Source organism: Penicillium diatomitis (assembly GCF_028827545.1).
Source record: "Penicillium diatomitis strain IBT 30728 chromosome Unknown utg000004l_segment0_segment0, whole genome shotgun sequence".
Taxonomy (NCBI): domain Eukaryota; kingdom Fungi; phylum Ascomycota; class Eurotiomycetes; order Eurotiales; family Aspergillaceae; genus Penicillium; species Penicillium diatomitis.
Window position 1 is genome coordinate 1,311,131 of NW_026623176.1, and position 14,481 is coordinate 1,325,611.

Sequence of the window (14,481 nt, forward strand, 5' to 3'; positions counted from 1 at the left end):
AGCTGGAAGAAGCTAGCGGCTTTGCGACCGAGTCGGAGTTCAATCATATCTTGAAAAAGATCCCACCAGCACAAGATGTCCCGCATAATGCGCGGTGTGAGGTCATTTTCTAGTGCGTCTTCTGTTTCTCTGCATCGTCATGGTATGAGTCAAGCTTACACCAGACTCTCTGCCTTCTAGCTGCGGCCTCTGCGCTGCTAGCAGACGCCTCCGCTGATGCAACACGATCCGCTCGCCAACCACTGGCCTTCCAAATTTTTCGCGATGTCCCCGAGCTTCGTCAATTACGCCGACAAATCATTCGCAACGATCGCACTCTGGGTTTTGTACCGACTATGGGCGCTCTCCACGAGGGACATCTGGCTCTGATCCGCGAAGCTGCCAAAGAGAATACCGATGTCTTTGTGAGCATTTACGTCAATCCGACTCAATTCGGAGTCAACGAAGATCTTTCGAGCTATCCTCGTACTTGGGACAGCGATATGGCAAAATTAGAGAAGCTTAATGAAGAGCTGGAAACCTCGAGTGCTGGCACAGGACGCATCACTGCTATCTTTGCTCCAACGTCCAAAGTCATGTACCCGACGTTACCGCCGTCATCTGAGATTGACGGCCATGGGTCTTTTGTCACCATCACACCTCTGGCGAGGAAGCTTGAAGGCGTATCTCGTCCGGTCTTTTTCCGAGGAGTCGCAACCGTTTGCATGAAACTCTTCAACGCGACCTCTCCCGACCGTGTCTATTTCGGTCAAAAGGATGTCCAGCAAACAGTCATTATCAAGCGAATGGTGAAGGATTTTCTAATGGATACTGAGGTTCGCATCGTGCCAACCGCGCGTGAATGCGACGGCTTGGCTCTGAGCTCAAGGAATGTCTATTTGGGATCACGCCGGCGAAACATAGGGCTCACATTATATAAAGCTCTGACTGCCGGCGCGAATGCCTATCAGGCTGGCAAATCTTCGCGAGACGACATTCTCGGGGCCGCTCGGAGTCTTGCTGAGTGTGTTCTTGCGGAGCAATGTACGCTTGCACCAAATCTGCGGGCACTTTACGAGGTCGATTATATTTCTCTCGCAGATCCCGAGAGCTTAGAAGAGCTGGATTGCGTAGATCCCAAGAGGGGAGCCGTTTTGAGTACCGCATTCAAGATGGCACCTCTGGAAGAAACCAACCCCGGTGAAGATTGTGGCCTCGGAGATGGGAAGGTCCCTGTGCGCTTGATTGACAACTTCATTCTACAGCCTCGGGAGTAGGGCAAGGTTCGGACGCCGAGAATCTGCTGTAGATACGCTTCTTCCTGTTCCAGTGCCTAAGATGCCTGTTATAGACCGCCTTGCGATAAACCGCGGGCTTGTATTTGCGTGTACGCTCGAGGTGAGGTCATCAAGCCATCCCGAGTACGTTGAGATATCATAATATGGTCAATTTATAAAGGAAACTTGCTCGACTACGAGGTATATCCCGTGGCTGCCAGAGGGCATAAAATTGGAGAAACGTACAGCATTGTCGATCCGCTTTAGTCTACTTCGTCCAGCCCCACGAGTCCAGGTGGGTCACGGGCCAAAGAAATTCCATACTGCAGGGCTTGGCAGCGGACGGAAGGGAAAAAAAAAGTCTTGAATCGCAGGAACTAGTTTGGTCGCTGAAGGACTTACATACGACTTTCCAAAGTATTACATTCTTTCTCTTGCCTCCCAGCTTGTCGAGCTATCGGATTCGCCATGGCGGACGATGGGATGCTCTTGAACTTTGCCATCGGCGACAACGTGATCAAGCCCGAGGCAAAGTTCAAAGGAGGGACATGGCGGGACCGACTTTCAGCGAAGAAGCGCTCGCAACATCGTGTGAATCCCCGAGATGGCAGCAGCAAGCCTCATGAACCCAAGAATCCAAACCAAGTCGCTGTGGGCCCAAGGCCTGTGAAGCGACAAAAGACCGACTCAGATGACCTCAATGTCGGTCACGATCATGGGCGTCAACAGCGATCACACCAGCAACAGACTCCACGAGACCCACGCCACTTTGTGTCATCTCTATTTACGAGCAACCCGGCGCCGCAGAACTCTGCAGAGCCTCGAAACGAAGAAACCACCGAGGAGACAAAACCGACGAATGCGCCGCTGATCGATGGTATCGACACTTTCACAAACCTCGGCCTGTCACCGAGTCTGGCCGCGCATCTTCTTACCAAATTGGAATTGAAGGCACCCACGGCTATTCAGAAAGCTTCGATCTCACAATTGCTGAAGGAGGAAAGTGATGCGTTCATTCAGGCCGAGACTGGTTCAGGAAAGACCCTGGCATATCTTCTTCCATTGGTACAACGGATCATGGCTCTATCGAAAGCCACCAAGGAAGCTGGTGTCCATCGTGACAGCGGTCTTTTTGCCATTGTGTTGGCTCCCACCCGTGAGCTGTGTAAGCAGATTTCGGTGGTATTGGAAAATCTTCTACGTTGCGCGACCTGGCTTGTCGCGGGTACTGTCATTGGTGGAGAGAAGAAAAAATCGGAAAAGGCCCGTCTCAGAAAGGGGTTAAATATCCTTGTCGCTACACCCGGACGTTTGGTGGATCATCTGGATAATACGCAAGCATTGGATGTCAGCAATGTGCGGTGGCTCGTTCTCGATGAAGGTGATCGCTTGATGGACCTGGGCTTCGAGGAAGAATTGCAGGGTATCGTACAGAAGCTTGACGCGAGACAACGACCGAGTCGCATTCCCGGTGTCCCTACGAGGAGAACCACAATTCTCTGCTCGGCGACCTTAAAGATGAACGTACAGCGACTTGGTGAGATCAGTCTCAAGGATGCCGTCCACATCAAGGCCGACCCCACAGATGAGGATGAACAAAGCCGGGATGCGAACAAGGACGAAGAAGATTCATTCCGTGTGCCTGCTCAGCTCAAGCAGACATATGCCATTGTCGCAGCGAAATTGCGCTTGGTGTCATTGAATGCTTATCTCAAGCGCACATTTATCCGCAAGGGCTCGGTCATGAAAGCCATCGTTTTCGTCTCATGTGCCGACGAAGTCGATTTCTTGTTTGAAGTCTTCTCCAGGAAGCATGGCGAAAGAGGGACCATAAAGAACGACAATACGAGCGAGGACACCGAGGAAGACGACGAAGATGAGGAAGTGAAGAAGGAGAAGGAGAAGGAACGAGCTGAACTTTCACCCCATGGCACTATTGCTCCTGGATCAGCATTCTCGAATTCAGCAAACCCGGTGATCCTGCACCGACTTCACGGATCCTTACCCCAGCACGTTCGGACATTCACACTCAACTCTTTCTCCAAGAGCAAATCTCCCTCGGTCATGATCTGTACCGACGTGGCTTCCCGCGGTTTGGACTTGCCCAACGTCGACTTGGTTATTGAGTACGATCCCGCGTTCAGTGCGGACGACCACACCCATCGTATTGGTCGTACCGCGCGTCTCGGTCGAGACGGACGAGCTCTGATTTTCCTACAACCGGGATGTGAAGAGAACTACGTAGAGATTCTGAAACGTGGATATCGCGACGGAGGCAAATCTCTTGCTCGGACAGATGCGACTGAAATGCTGAAGCGTGGATTTGGTGGCAACACCGACTCCGCTTCCAAGAACTGGGAAGAAAAGGCAACGGACTGGCAGATGGACGTGGAACGATGGGCTCTGGAGAACCCAGAGTACCTTGAGATGGCACGACGTGCATTCCAATCTCACGTTCGCGCTTACGCAACTCACATTGCCGCAGAGCGGAGCATGTTCAACATCAAAGAGCTGCATCTGGGCCATCTCGCGAAGAGCTTTGGCCTCCGGGACCGACCTGGCAAGATCAATGTGCCCGGTCTGCGAACAAGCAAGGAAGAGACAAAGAAGGACTTCAAGGCTGGTCGCGGAGCTGCTCTCGGTAAGCGAAAGGCTGACGGTGATTCCGCAGCGGCATCAAACGTGGATGAGGCTGCTCGTGAGAATGCTCGCAAGATGAGAGCCAAGATGAAGGAGCACATGGGGGGTGCCAGCGAATTTAACCTGGCTTGATCCTTTCCCGGGCTGGCCTTTCTCTTTCTCGTTCTCTGTTTCTTTCTTTGCCAGGAACATGCTCCGCTGGGTCATTCGTTATTGTCATTATCATTATTGTACAAACAGCATTAGCATTTTGTTTCAGTAGATATCCCATAATGAAATTTTGCCATCCTTGGAACCAGCAGCTAGCCAGTGGGTCTGTTGGATTTTCCGTGAGCGTAGCCGATGCACCGCCGCGATTGACCTCGTTCGCACTTCCGTTTCGACGGTGCGGTGCTCATCAGAACGCGTAGCTCCAACACCACTTGCATCACTGCTTGCTGGAGGATCAGTGGCAGCGTGAGCCTCTCCAAATGCAACAGCGTAGCACCCATCTTTGTGCCATTTCAGCACCGCCAATTCCTTCATAGTCTTGCACGAATACACTCGCACTCTACTGTCCCAGCCAGCGGTCGCAAAGATCTTTGCATCATTGCGGATGCGGAGCCCCTGCTGGCCTGAGTGTTTCGTGTTGACGCTCTTCAGCACCTGATCGTCCACAAAGTTGTTGGCAGTGTAATTGGCTGTCATACCCGCGCCCGGTATCGGATGCTTGACCAGCAAGGCATCGGCAGAGGAAGAGACGAAGTAGTCCTTTGACGGCGCCACGTCAAGTGACAGCACAGGCTGCGTATGTGGCTGATTGGCATAGACTTTGTTCCATTTCCAGGAAGTCTGATTATTTGACTCGATGTCCACTTCTGATGAACGGATAGGGCCCCTGCGCATGAAGACCATGATATGGCCGTCTTCGAAAGCACAGGCAACGTAAACGTCAGAAGAGGGGGAAACGAATAGATTGACAGCCATCAGCATGCCAGTCTTGACTGATGGATCCGACTTGATAGTCGCCAGACGCCTCTCAGACGGCAGATGGAAGATATCGATGCCCCCAGAGTCCAAGGCATTAGGGACTGCGAAAAGAACATGTCGACGAGGGGCTTGCAATTCTCCGGGTTGAGCTTCTCCTGACGAGGCTCTGGGTAAGTCGAGAAATGTCATGGAAAAGGCGCAGAAATTCAGCGCATTCACAGGCAAAGAATGGAGCAACCATGGCTGTGACCTTTTCTGCTTAGTCTCTGTCGCAACGATATCGACAGGAAGCGTCTTGTCGAGAAAGTGCTCGTCTTCAGCGCGGAGCTTCCAAACACAGAGCTTATGGTCACGACCATGTCTTTTTTGTTTCCTTCAGTGTCAGTCTGACTGTGTCCAACGCATGAAAAGCATTGCCAAAGGGTTCGGAGGACTGTACGTGTATATTTCTGTGACTTCGTCCTCGAGACTCAGAGCTTTTACTTCAAGTACAGCGCCTCCGTGCGCCTTCCATACTGTGACTGGACGCTTGGAAACCATGTCCCAGAGTACGACCCAGCCATCTGCATCCGCCGACAAGAGGCGCAGGTTCTGTGCAAAGATATGTAGTGCATGAATCGGTGCCGCGTGTCCTCGTAGTATGTACGCGGGACTTGCCAGAGGCTTTCGCGGCGGATCTGATATTTCAGTCGTCATGGTTGTCATACAGGTGCCACCCGTCTTTCTACGATTCCAGGTGTTGAAGTTGCTGACCACACCTGCCAGAGTCGCCGGTTACTCGGAAATTCCGCGTTACCGCACCGCTGGACCGCCCCAGACAATCAATCGCTACAATAGTCGTCTTTATGGGGCACATCTCCCCAGCTTTGTGTGCTCTGGGAAAAATTGCTGAAATCGCAGAAAAGATCAATTTCAAATAGAGCTGAGACCCCTCCCCTTTCTCCTAGATGAGGACCACACATGGCAATGTTGGGCAAAAATGCAACAATGCAAAGATGAATGAATGAATCATGGCTGCCCATCGGGAAGCAAAAAGCATTGGACTCACGGGGAATTGAACCCCGGACCACTCCCAATCTTCGTTGATTTCGATTGAAACCCGCTGCGAAGGGAGTATCATACCCCTAGACCATAAGCCCGAATTGCTTATCATCTGAAACTTAATGGTGTATATATACCAAGTTCTAAAAAAACCCCGGCCTCTACCTCAAGCATCAATCCTGTAGTTATGCCTTGCCCTAACACTCCAACTTGCCTGCAAACACAAGGAGTAATTGCAAACTGGTGAATTGCCAAGGCTCAACACACCGACTCCGAAGACTAAACATCAATCGCTTTTACTGCTTTTTTGACATATTCCATAAGCATTCCATCCGCCGGGGTCATCGTTCAAGTAGCTGTTAATTGATTCATAATAGGCGTCCACGACGATTCAGCTGGACCCTACAGGGTTTGAAGTAAGATCAGAACTATACTATGAGAACAAATGAGGGTCCAGTCCAAGGTGATGAGGTGCAACATAATGCTCCTGGTACGGGTGATTGTCCATCGAAAAGTCGCCAACGTCCAGCAGTGGATTCGACAATCCGGGCGGAAACTCGGGGCCCTTGGGAATTAACAGACTCGGATCCAAACCAAATTGATGGCTGTACAACTGACTTGGATCCATCGTTTCTTGATGAGAATGAGACACACCCCAGATTTGCTTCAACTCTTCTTGGATAGGCTCGGCATGCCAGCTGGTATCTTTTACCAGAGTGTCGAAGATAGACAGAACTTCTTTCTGAGTTTCCTCCGTGTCGAGGCATTCTGCGGCAAGGGCAAGGCACCGGATTGAGACATTGATGACTCCTTTGTCTTTTGTGTTGGCCACGATACCGCATATATCGTGTGCATGCACCTGTTGCATTGTTCGATGATAATCGGCTTGCAGAGGATGCGCTTTGCCGAGCATCAAACAGGCCGTATGGTAAAACAGCTGGGAGACTGTCGCGAGCCGATTAGGTAACCTATGATGTACGGTTAACCAAAGACACCTCAAGACCCTAAGGAGCTTCGGGATGCGGACGAACTCACCAGATCCGAGGAAACGAAGACTTGGGTTGAGTCTGCCAGGGAGGGATATGGCCGAGAGGTTTCAGAGTTCTTGGACTGTGTTCATGCCACTGTTGACACAGCGAATCGTAGTGCGACCATTCCGTATAGACGTCGCTTAACTCATTCGCATAATTTACCGAGCCATTGATTGACTGAAACGACTGCGCCGTGATTCGGAAATTCGCGACTTTCGCACAGATATAGATAGCCCTGTGAAGCCACACCTCTTCAGTCTTGCTAGCCACATGAGCTTGATATGTGTTATTCTGCATGGTCATGTCAACGCCCCAGGTATCTGGATTCCATGACAAGGTCCACTTATAGTGCAGTGCACTCAGCAATTCCATGCCCACGCTGATCCAGAAAGACGCGCTTCCAAGACCCGGCGTCCGAGCTGTCCAGCCACATTCACGAATCAACGCTCTCGAACCCCCAATGTGATTCGTGCTCTGTGTCTGTTGAGGCGCCAGAATCTCGTAGATGCTGAGGATCAAGGCCGCAGTTGTACAAAGTACCGAGTCGCGATTGGGGTCGTGCATGGCAATCATCAGATCCTGTGTCGCTTCGTCGTAGTACTTTGCAGCCTTTTGATTGTCAAATGTTGGATCGACGAGTGAGAGATGCCGGGCACCACAGGCCATGAAAGCTTTGAGCAAAACCGGTTCCCCAATAGCATGCATTGGAAGAATTTGTGAAAACTGTGATTTCATTAGCCAAAGCACAAGGAATGAAAATGAGGCCTTCCTTACGTATCGCGTTGAGTCGAGGGAATCCATCCAGCATCCAACTTCATCAACGTACGCTTGCAGAAGAAGTACTTGCTCTGGATCAGACAGAGGTGTAGGGTAAAACTGTTTCGCTGCGAGCTTCCGCGCAAAGTTCGATGTTCCATGCGGCAGCAACTCATCCCCTGGCAAGAGATGAGCCTCGTCTGAGTGCCAGATTTCAGGACCTCCTATGAAGGCCCCGGCATGGGAGGGATCAAATGCTGCGGGGTCAATAGAATGAGCCACTGACTGAAACAGAGTCGCTAGCTGGTCATGATCTAGATAGCTAAAAGCATCTTGCTGTAGGTGTCTCCGTTCCTCAATGGGACTTTCGGGCTGTGGAGGAGGGTATCTCTCGGAACCTCCCACGTACTCGGACGCAATGAAGCGAGAATCGTCGCGGAAGGTCACTTTTGCACCATGAGGGCGAGCGATAGTGTGTGGAGGCGCCACTGTTTGGATGTCGATAAAGTTCAAACGGATGCCGCGTCGGCATATCCTGTCCGATTTGCGACAGTTGAGGCATCGACCCAGGGCCTCGTCGCATTTGAGATGTCTCTCGCGGCAGGTCAAGCATCCGGTTCGAACTCGTTTCGCCTTTGTATCTGCAATCTCCGCCGATCGTTCCCGGGTTGCGCTGGACACGCGCGGTGACTTATCATCCTTGGGCTGCGATGCTGCAGGCTTCGAATTAACCTTGGGAGAAGCTTGCCTCTGCGACTTCGCTTGCGAACGAGTCTTGAGGTTCATGATCGACTTCAATGCCAAGTAAACGCAATAAAATGTCGAAATTAGTTTTCCCGAATTAACCAACCGCTTGTCGCACGATTATTTCAGTCGCCGGCGCCGACTGGACTGGTCGGTCTTCGAGCCAATCGAGGTAGATCGTGTGCGTATTTTGTCATAAAGGCCTCTTCCCGAATTGCCATGATCACTTGCTGGCAGTATCAGGTCCTTTGTGATGGTTGAAAGAAGTATACGACCATGCACTTGCGGCAACACGGAGGTGACTGTTCTCCCAAAGAAATTGCGACCGGGGGAAGTATTGGTTCGCTTTACGCCGGACAGCGCGCACAGGCCGAGGTGAGGGGCGAGCAGAAAGGAAGGTTGACCGGGGCTTTCAATGAGCAGCTACTGATCAACCCTTTCGCGGCCACGCGTACAAGCCCATGATACTTGAGGCTCCTGCAATTGTTGTCTGCTCAATCGAGGTCGAAATTACCTCGGTGAATCAGAGCAACGTCAGAGTCGATCGAAAGCTGGTAGGACTAAAGATACAAACGCGGAGTAAATGAGGGAAAAAGGTGGGCCATCGAAGTGGGTGCCCTAAATTTCAGGAACCCCGCGTCAAATGTGCGTACCTCAGGTGACCTGAGACGCTGTCAAACTACCGAGTTGAGATAGGCGCGGGACGCCCTGATCAACAGCTGCCTTGATTGCTCGATGGAGTCCTTGCACTTTGCAGGTTCGAGTAAGCGTTACCGTCGCGTGACACCCTTTGCTGCGTCATCATACTTCAAACTGATGAATGGTAGAAACTCCTTTCTATCGTTCATTTCGGCGTAGCAGATTATCTATTCGGGCAAAAGTGCATGAACATGGAACATGCTCTCTACTCATGTAATTTTCCTTACCAATCAACTACGAGCCATTGCCGCGTTTCTGTCCCAGCCTGGGCAGTTTAATTCGAGACAGCAAAATCAACATCACGAGACCCCAAATGGCTGCAGATAAGAAAGTGAGACGGAGAGACATTGCATACGCCTCGATCACTACGACCCCATTAGCACCCAGATCACATAGTGGCGGAGAAAAGGAAAGGGGGGAAAAGTCCTACCTTCTCGTTGATGAAGGGGATCTAGCTCAGAGATAGCACGAATGGATTTTCGCACGAGGCTGATGACCTCATCTTTGCCAGGCCCAGTCACTCTATCGTCCAGTTGCCAGATGAGCATGTTCTGGAAGATCCAGCTGCTCACGGAGACGCCCATAACGGCACCTAGATTGCGTACCAAGCCAAGCGTCGTGGTCGCAACCGCCTGGTCATCCTGCTCACTCGTTGCAAGCATTGAAACCATAAGACTTGGGAAGGAGAATCCCTGGCCAAGACTGGAGAATGAGACGCATATCATGGCGACCGAATCTGAAGTGTGAAGACCCATCAGACCAGCAGCGCATCCGCCGACCACCATGCTTATCGCTCCGAGAATGATGGTCGGCTTCATCCGTTTCAACCAAGTGATTAAAAAGCCGGTTCCGACGCTGGATACAGTCACAGCGATCGATGCGGCTACGAGGCGAAGACCCGAATCTGTAGGGCTTGCAAGCTTAACGGCTTGAAAATAAAGAGGGGCATTGAACATCATTGTGTTCACCGACAGTGCTCCAAAAAAATTGCCACTAAGGATACTGGCTCGAGGATTTCGGGTCAGGATCTCCACGGGAAGCACTGCCCGAGGCACATGGCGCTCGTATCGAACAAGCACAATAGTCAAGACAAAGGCTAAGATTAGAGAGCAGATCACCAATGGGTGAGTCCAGGGAAAGACGTTGCCGCCCAGGTTCAGGCCCATGATCAGTGCAGTGACAGCCAAGATAAGGAACGCAGATCCAGTCAGGTCCACGTTACGAATCACCTGTCTAACAGTCATGCGCTCAGTTCCAACCACTTTAATACCAAGCTTTGCCGGGATCGTCACGGCTGCGAGTATAAAGTAGACGAATATAAAGGGCAGTTGAATGAGAAAGGCATTTCTCCAGCCAATAGAGTCGCACAAGAAGCCACCAAAGGCCAGTCCGGTGCAACTTCCAATACCCAAGCATAGGTTGAGATAGGACTGGTAGACCCCGCGATACTCGAGGCGTACAAGATCACTGGATATCACTTGGCCCATTGACATGACTCCACCAGCACCCACTCCACAAAGTGCTCTGGCTGCAATGAAGCTACCGATGTTTTGAGCGAGGCCGCACCATGCTGTGGTCACGAAGAATGTACAGATGGAAAAGAGGTAAACGGGTTTCCGCCCGAGAGCATCCGAGGTGCGTCCAAAGAGAGGCATGAACGCCGTGGAGGTCAGAAGGAAGGCAGTTGAGAGCCAAGATGCTGAATTGGCTGCATTAAAGTACGAGGTAATCACAGGATGACTCGAGGCCATCAGCGTTGAGTCAAAGAACCCAATGATGTAGCCCAGCATGATTCCAGAGAAGATGATCCAAAATTGCGATGGAGAGACATCGATGAATCGAGAGTCGTGACGAGGTGCCTCTGGTGAGATCAGTGGCACTGGGTGATCATCTCCATCGTGGTGTTTCCTCAAACTCGTTGTTGGAGCCAAATTGAGCTGAGTGTCCCAGCTCAACGCAGACGGGACCTGCGTCAGGGCGGGAAATGTGACCTCGTCATCGGGCTCACCATTAAGAGAACTATAACTTGAGCTTCGTGAGTGTTCGGCCGCACTTTGATATTCTGCATTGGAACGAGACCGAGAATGCCTCAGGAGCGGAGTCTCCTCATTCTTTGCTGGAGCGGCTTCTGACATCAGAGAAATCTATCGTCGCAAGAGGTTGACAATTATGAACCATGTGACAATCAATTTCGTCTCCAAGGATAGAAATGTTGAAAGAGATGATAAGCGAGCTGAGTATTCGAATTGATAATGGACCGTGTTGATCGTCCAAGTTTTCGTGGGAACTGTACAAAGCAATATCGAATGAGATGGAAAAAAATTGCTGGACATGGACGGTCGCAGGTTGACGTGCAGCAAGATAAAGCGTGCCAAGGCTGAGGATTTTATGTACCTTCAGGTTCAGGCGGACTGCGGCAGGCCCATCGTCCTTTGCCAAAGCTGGACTTCCATTCTCAGCTCCGCCATTAGCAGTAAACTCAAATTCGAATTTCGGCAGGCTGTATTTAGAACAGACACGTTAAGACGCCACAATCTGCTCTACGTCGATCATAGTATTCCAGATACATGCTTTAGTTTCCGACTTTCACTACTCTCAACATGATCTGCATGGAGAGGTAGCTACCTATGCATTGAATCAAGAGGGTACCTATGAAAGTCTCCAGGTCTAGTCATTGTTGCGGCGTCCAGGGTGCGCGACAGTTGACATTGAAGGCAAAGTCGAGGATCCTACTGGAGCTGAGAATCGAAAAAGACGAAGTTTCACTTCCTACCAAAGAGTGACTCTTCCGGCTATACTTTACATTCATTACAGAGCGCAAAGACGATAGAAATTTAATATGATTTCGTTGAGCAACCGATCAGTCAACCACCTTTGTGGTGGGACAAGCAAATGGATTCATGCATTCATCATAGCAGCAAGTGGTACTTGCGCATACATCAAGGATCCTCTATCAACACCAGCCATGAAGTCTAAGCTAAGAAAAACAATGTCATCAGTCCTCTCCTTCGCCAAGAATGCGCGTCGTTAGCTCGTTGGAAGATTGCTCCAGGCACATCTTCCCATGCATATGTAAAGTCAGAACTCTCTCCCTTTTCCGGTCTGACCCGTTTTCTCTTTTCTCCCTAGACAGGTACAATAATCAAAACAAAACCGCCCATGTGCCAAAGGTTGTTAAGCGGTCCCACACGAACGCCAACGCAATGCAGAATCGACCAATGGGGAGACTGGTATTAACCCCCGAATGCAAGAGCGCGCTGATGAGAGGAGGTCGGCGGAAGGCGTGAGCGCCGAGAGTTGGAAGTTTTTAGGAACTTCAAGCCAGCCGAGCCTTGGACTTTCGACCACTTCTTCGGAGACCCTTTGGGTTGGGTGGCGTGGGCTGCTCGGGTTGCTCAGGCTGCTCCTGGGGCAGACCTGACACCGTACTCTCACGAAGTGGCGTGCCTTTCATTTTCTTGTCCTTGGCCTTGTCTTTGTCACTATTCACGTGTAGATTGAGGGACAAAACCTCGTTCTGCTCATCACGGAATAAGATGCCAACTCCCAGGGTGAGGTTTGATACCATCCTCTTTTTTGTGCGGCCTTGTCGGACTGTTGAGGCATGGTCTTCTGAATCATCACTGTCGTCTGCAGAACGCTTGCTGCCGGTACTGACAGGTGATGATTCCCTGGAAGCTTGCAGACAGGGCTTGAAATTGGGCCCGGGAAATGAAACTTTCTCCGGGTCACTCTCCTTTTCCCCAAGCAGAGCGGCGAATGCTCGATCGATGTCCCCTCGACATTTCTGCAGCATGTCGATGATGGTTTCTCGGTCATATCGTCCTCCGAGTCCATCCTGGATGGACTGGATGTCCCAAGGAGGAAACACATCGACCGCAAGGTCTGGACTTGTCGGCTGACTTTCAGAGGAAGAAGAGCCAGTGGGGACCGCCGCGATTGTGCTTTGACCATCCTCGAGCTCATGGGCTGGGGAGGTCTTCCGGGGAGGCGGAACTTCCTTGTTGTCGCTTGCGGCTTCTTTGGTATCAGAGCGGGCAAGATCCGCGGGCTCCGGGGACGGAGAGACCTTGGGGGAGGGCGGCACTTCCTTCTCATCGCTTACTGCTCCTTTCGAGTCCGAGCAGGCAACATCCGCAAGCTTCGGGGTCGATGGCTTGCTGTCCTCCAGTTGTGAGCATGGCAGTGCAGCGGCCTGGTCTGACTTCACTGTCATCAGGCCCTTGTGCGTGCCATTCACTGGCCTCACTGACGAGTAGTGTTTGAAGTCCTAAATCAATCAGTATCCATGTATAGTGAGCGTGAGGTGAAGTAAGGTGAGGCGAGCTTACATGGAAGGCCACGTGAATAACATCCCTGTGCTCATCGGAGGGAGCATTCACATCTCTGAAAGCTTGAACACCACTTACCGTGTAGACGTTGATGTCTACACGGTAGACTTGACAAAAGGCTTGAAGGTGTTCTGAGCTTCCCCACTCGCCGTTCTTGCGGGTTGATGCGATCATGTCTGCAAATCGTTGTTCCTTATCATCCACTGAGGGAGCGGACGAGTTTACAGACCGAGTCGCGTAAGCCGAGACCGCAGCTCTTCGGGGGCGCCGGCGCTCACCACCTTCAGCAACCACAAATTGCATGAAGTAGCTCTTGTTGGCAGCCATGTGGTCCGCGAGCTTGTGCCGGATCTCGTCGCCATGGTTGAAGTTGCCAAAGAGCTGATCGGAGAGTGAGTAGTAGAGACAATTCCCTGTGGGATTACGCGTCAGATCATGGATCGGTAGATCGAAGTTCAGCTCGATTGTGTGCGCAGAATGGGAGGAACTTGGATTGAATGTGAATGGAATCCATCTTACCATCACCCTCAGTTGGTATCGCAACTAGCCCGCGTTCCTTTAGACATGACATCTCCAGAGAGGCGTGATCGGCTTTCTTGCCACGACGCGTCATTTCGTGATTTAATTGCTGATCCAGCAGCGAGGTCTCTGTCTCTTGTTGGAGAGGTTCTTGTTGGAGAAGTTGCGAGTCTAGGAAGCGCGAGGGTGAGGAGGAAGAGTCGAGTTCACGGTGATGTTGTTCATGACTCGTGAGTATAGGCACAATTCTGCCGCCGTGGGTGAGTGTAGACATCTTTAGAAAGGCAACCCTTCTCGGGCCTAACTCGTCATTTAGGAAATGTTTGTCTGTTAGTATAGGCAGCAGTATCATTAAGCCATGCAGAAATTATTCTAGGCCGAAGCTAGGCAGCCGAAGCTGGAAGACAAGACAAAACAAACAGCCCGCAGAGGAGAGAAGCCCTGCGGGTGCGATGGAATTTAGAAAAAGGAATCGGAGTCGCTGCCCCATGTTAA

The 14,481-nt window shown here is 51.2% G+C and overlaps 6 protein-coding genes across 6 annotated transcripts; 2 read left to right on the plus strand and 4 right to left on the minus strand.

Annotated features, from left to right (window-relative positions):
* Positions 1 to 75: 75 nt before the first annotated feature.
* Positions 76 to 1,256, plus strand: N7539_003740 (pantoate--beta-alanine ligase PAN6; the record flags this gene model as incomplete). Its single annotated transcript, XM_056933342.1, has 2 exons — positions 76 to 112; positions 181 to 1,256. 2 exons carry the CDS (start codon positions 76 to 78, stop codon positions 1,254 to 1,256), a joined length of 1,113 nt encoding a protein of 370 aa, XP_056790883.1.
* Positions 1,257 to 1,724: 468 nt separating this feature from the next.
* On the plus strand, positions 1,725 to 4,028 carry dbp7 (putative ATP-dependent RNA helicase; the record flags this gene model as incomplete). The annotated part of the gene is made up of 1 exon (XM_056933343.1): positions 1,725 to 4,028. The coding sequence occupies one exon, from the start codon at positions 1,725 to 1,727 to the stop codon at positions 4,026 to 4,028; it is 2,304 nt and encodes a 767-aa protein (XP_056790884.1).
* A 123-nt stretch (positions 4,029 to 4,151) lies between these two features.
* On the minus strand, positions 4,152 to 5,561 carry N7539_003742 (WD40 repeat domain-containing protein; the record flags this gene model as incomplete). Its single annotated transcript, XM_056933344.1, has 2 exons — positions 4,152 to 5,238; positions 5,305 to 5,561. 2 exons carry the CDS (start codon positions 5,559 to 5,561, stop codon positions 4,152 to 4,154), a joined length of 1,344 nt encoding a protein of 447 aa, XP_056790885.1.
* A 778-nt stretch (positions 5,562 to 6,339) lies between these two features.
* N7539_003743 (Zn(II)2Cys6 transcription factor) lies at positions 6,340 to 8,479 on the minus strand (the record flags this gene model as incomplete). Its single annotated transcript, XM_056933345.1, has 3 exons — positions 6,340 to 6,874; positions 6,942 to 7,660; positions 7,712 to 8,479. 3 exons carry the CDS (start codon positions 8,477 to 8,479, stop codon positions 6,340 to 6,342), a joined length of 2,022 nt encoding a protein of 673 aa, XP_056790886.1.
* Positions 8,480 to 9,370: 891 nt separating this feature from the next.
* N7539_003744 (putative MFS multidrug transporter) lies at positions 9,371 to 11,271 on the minus strand (the record flags this gene model as incomplete). Its single annotated transcript, XM_056933346.1, has 2 exons — positions 9,371 to 9,501; positions 9,567 to 11,271. The coding sequence occupies 2 exons, from the start codon at positions 11,269 to 11,271 to the stop codon at positions 9,371 to 9,373; spliced, it is 1,836 nt and encodes a 611-aa protein (XP_056790887.1).
* Positions 11,272 to 12,452: 1,181 nt separating this feature from the next.
* Positions 12,453 to 14,260, minus strand: N7539_003745 (OTU domain-containing protein; the record flags this gene model as incomplete). The annotated part of the gene is made up of 3 exons (XM_056933347.1): positions 12,453 to 13,406; positions 13,468 to 13,880; positions 13,987 to 14,260. The coding sequence occupies 3 exons, from the start codon at positions 14,258 to 14,260 to the stop codon at positions 12,453 to 12,455; spliced, it is 1,641 nt and encodes a 546-aa protein (XP_056790888.1).
* Between the last annotated feature and the right edge of the window lie 221 nt (positions 14,261 to 14,481).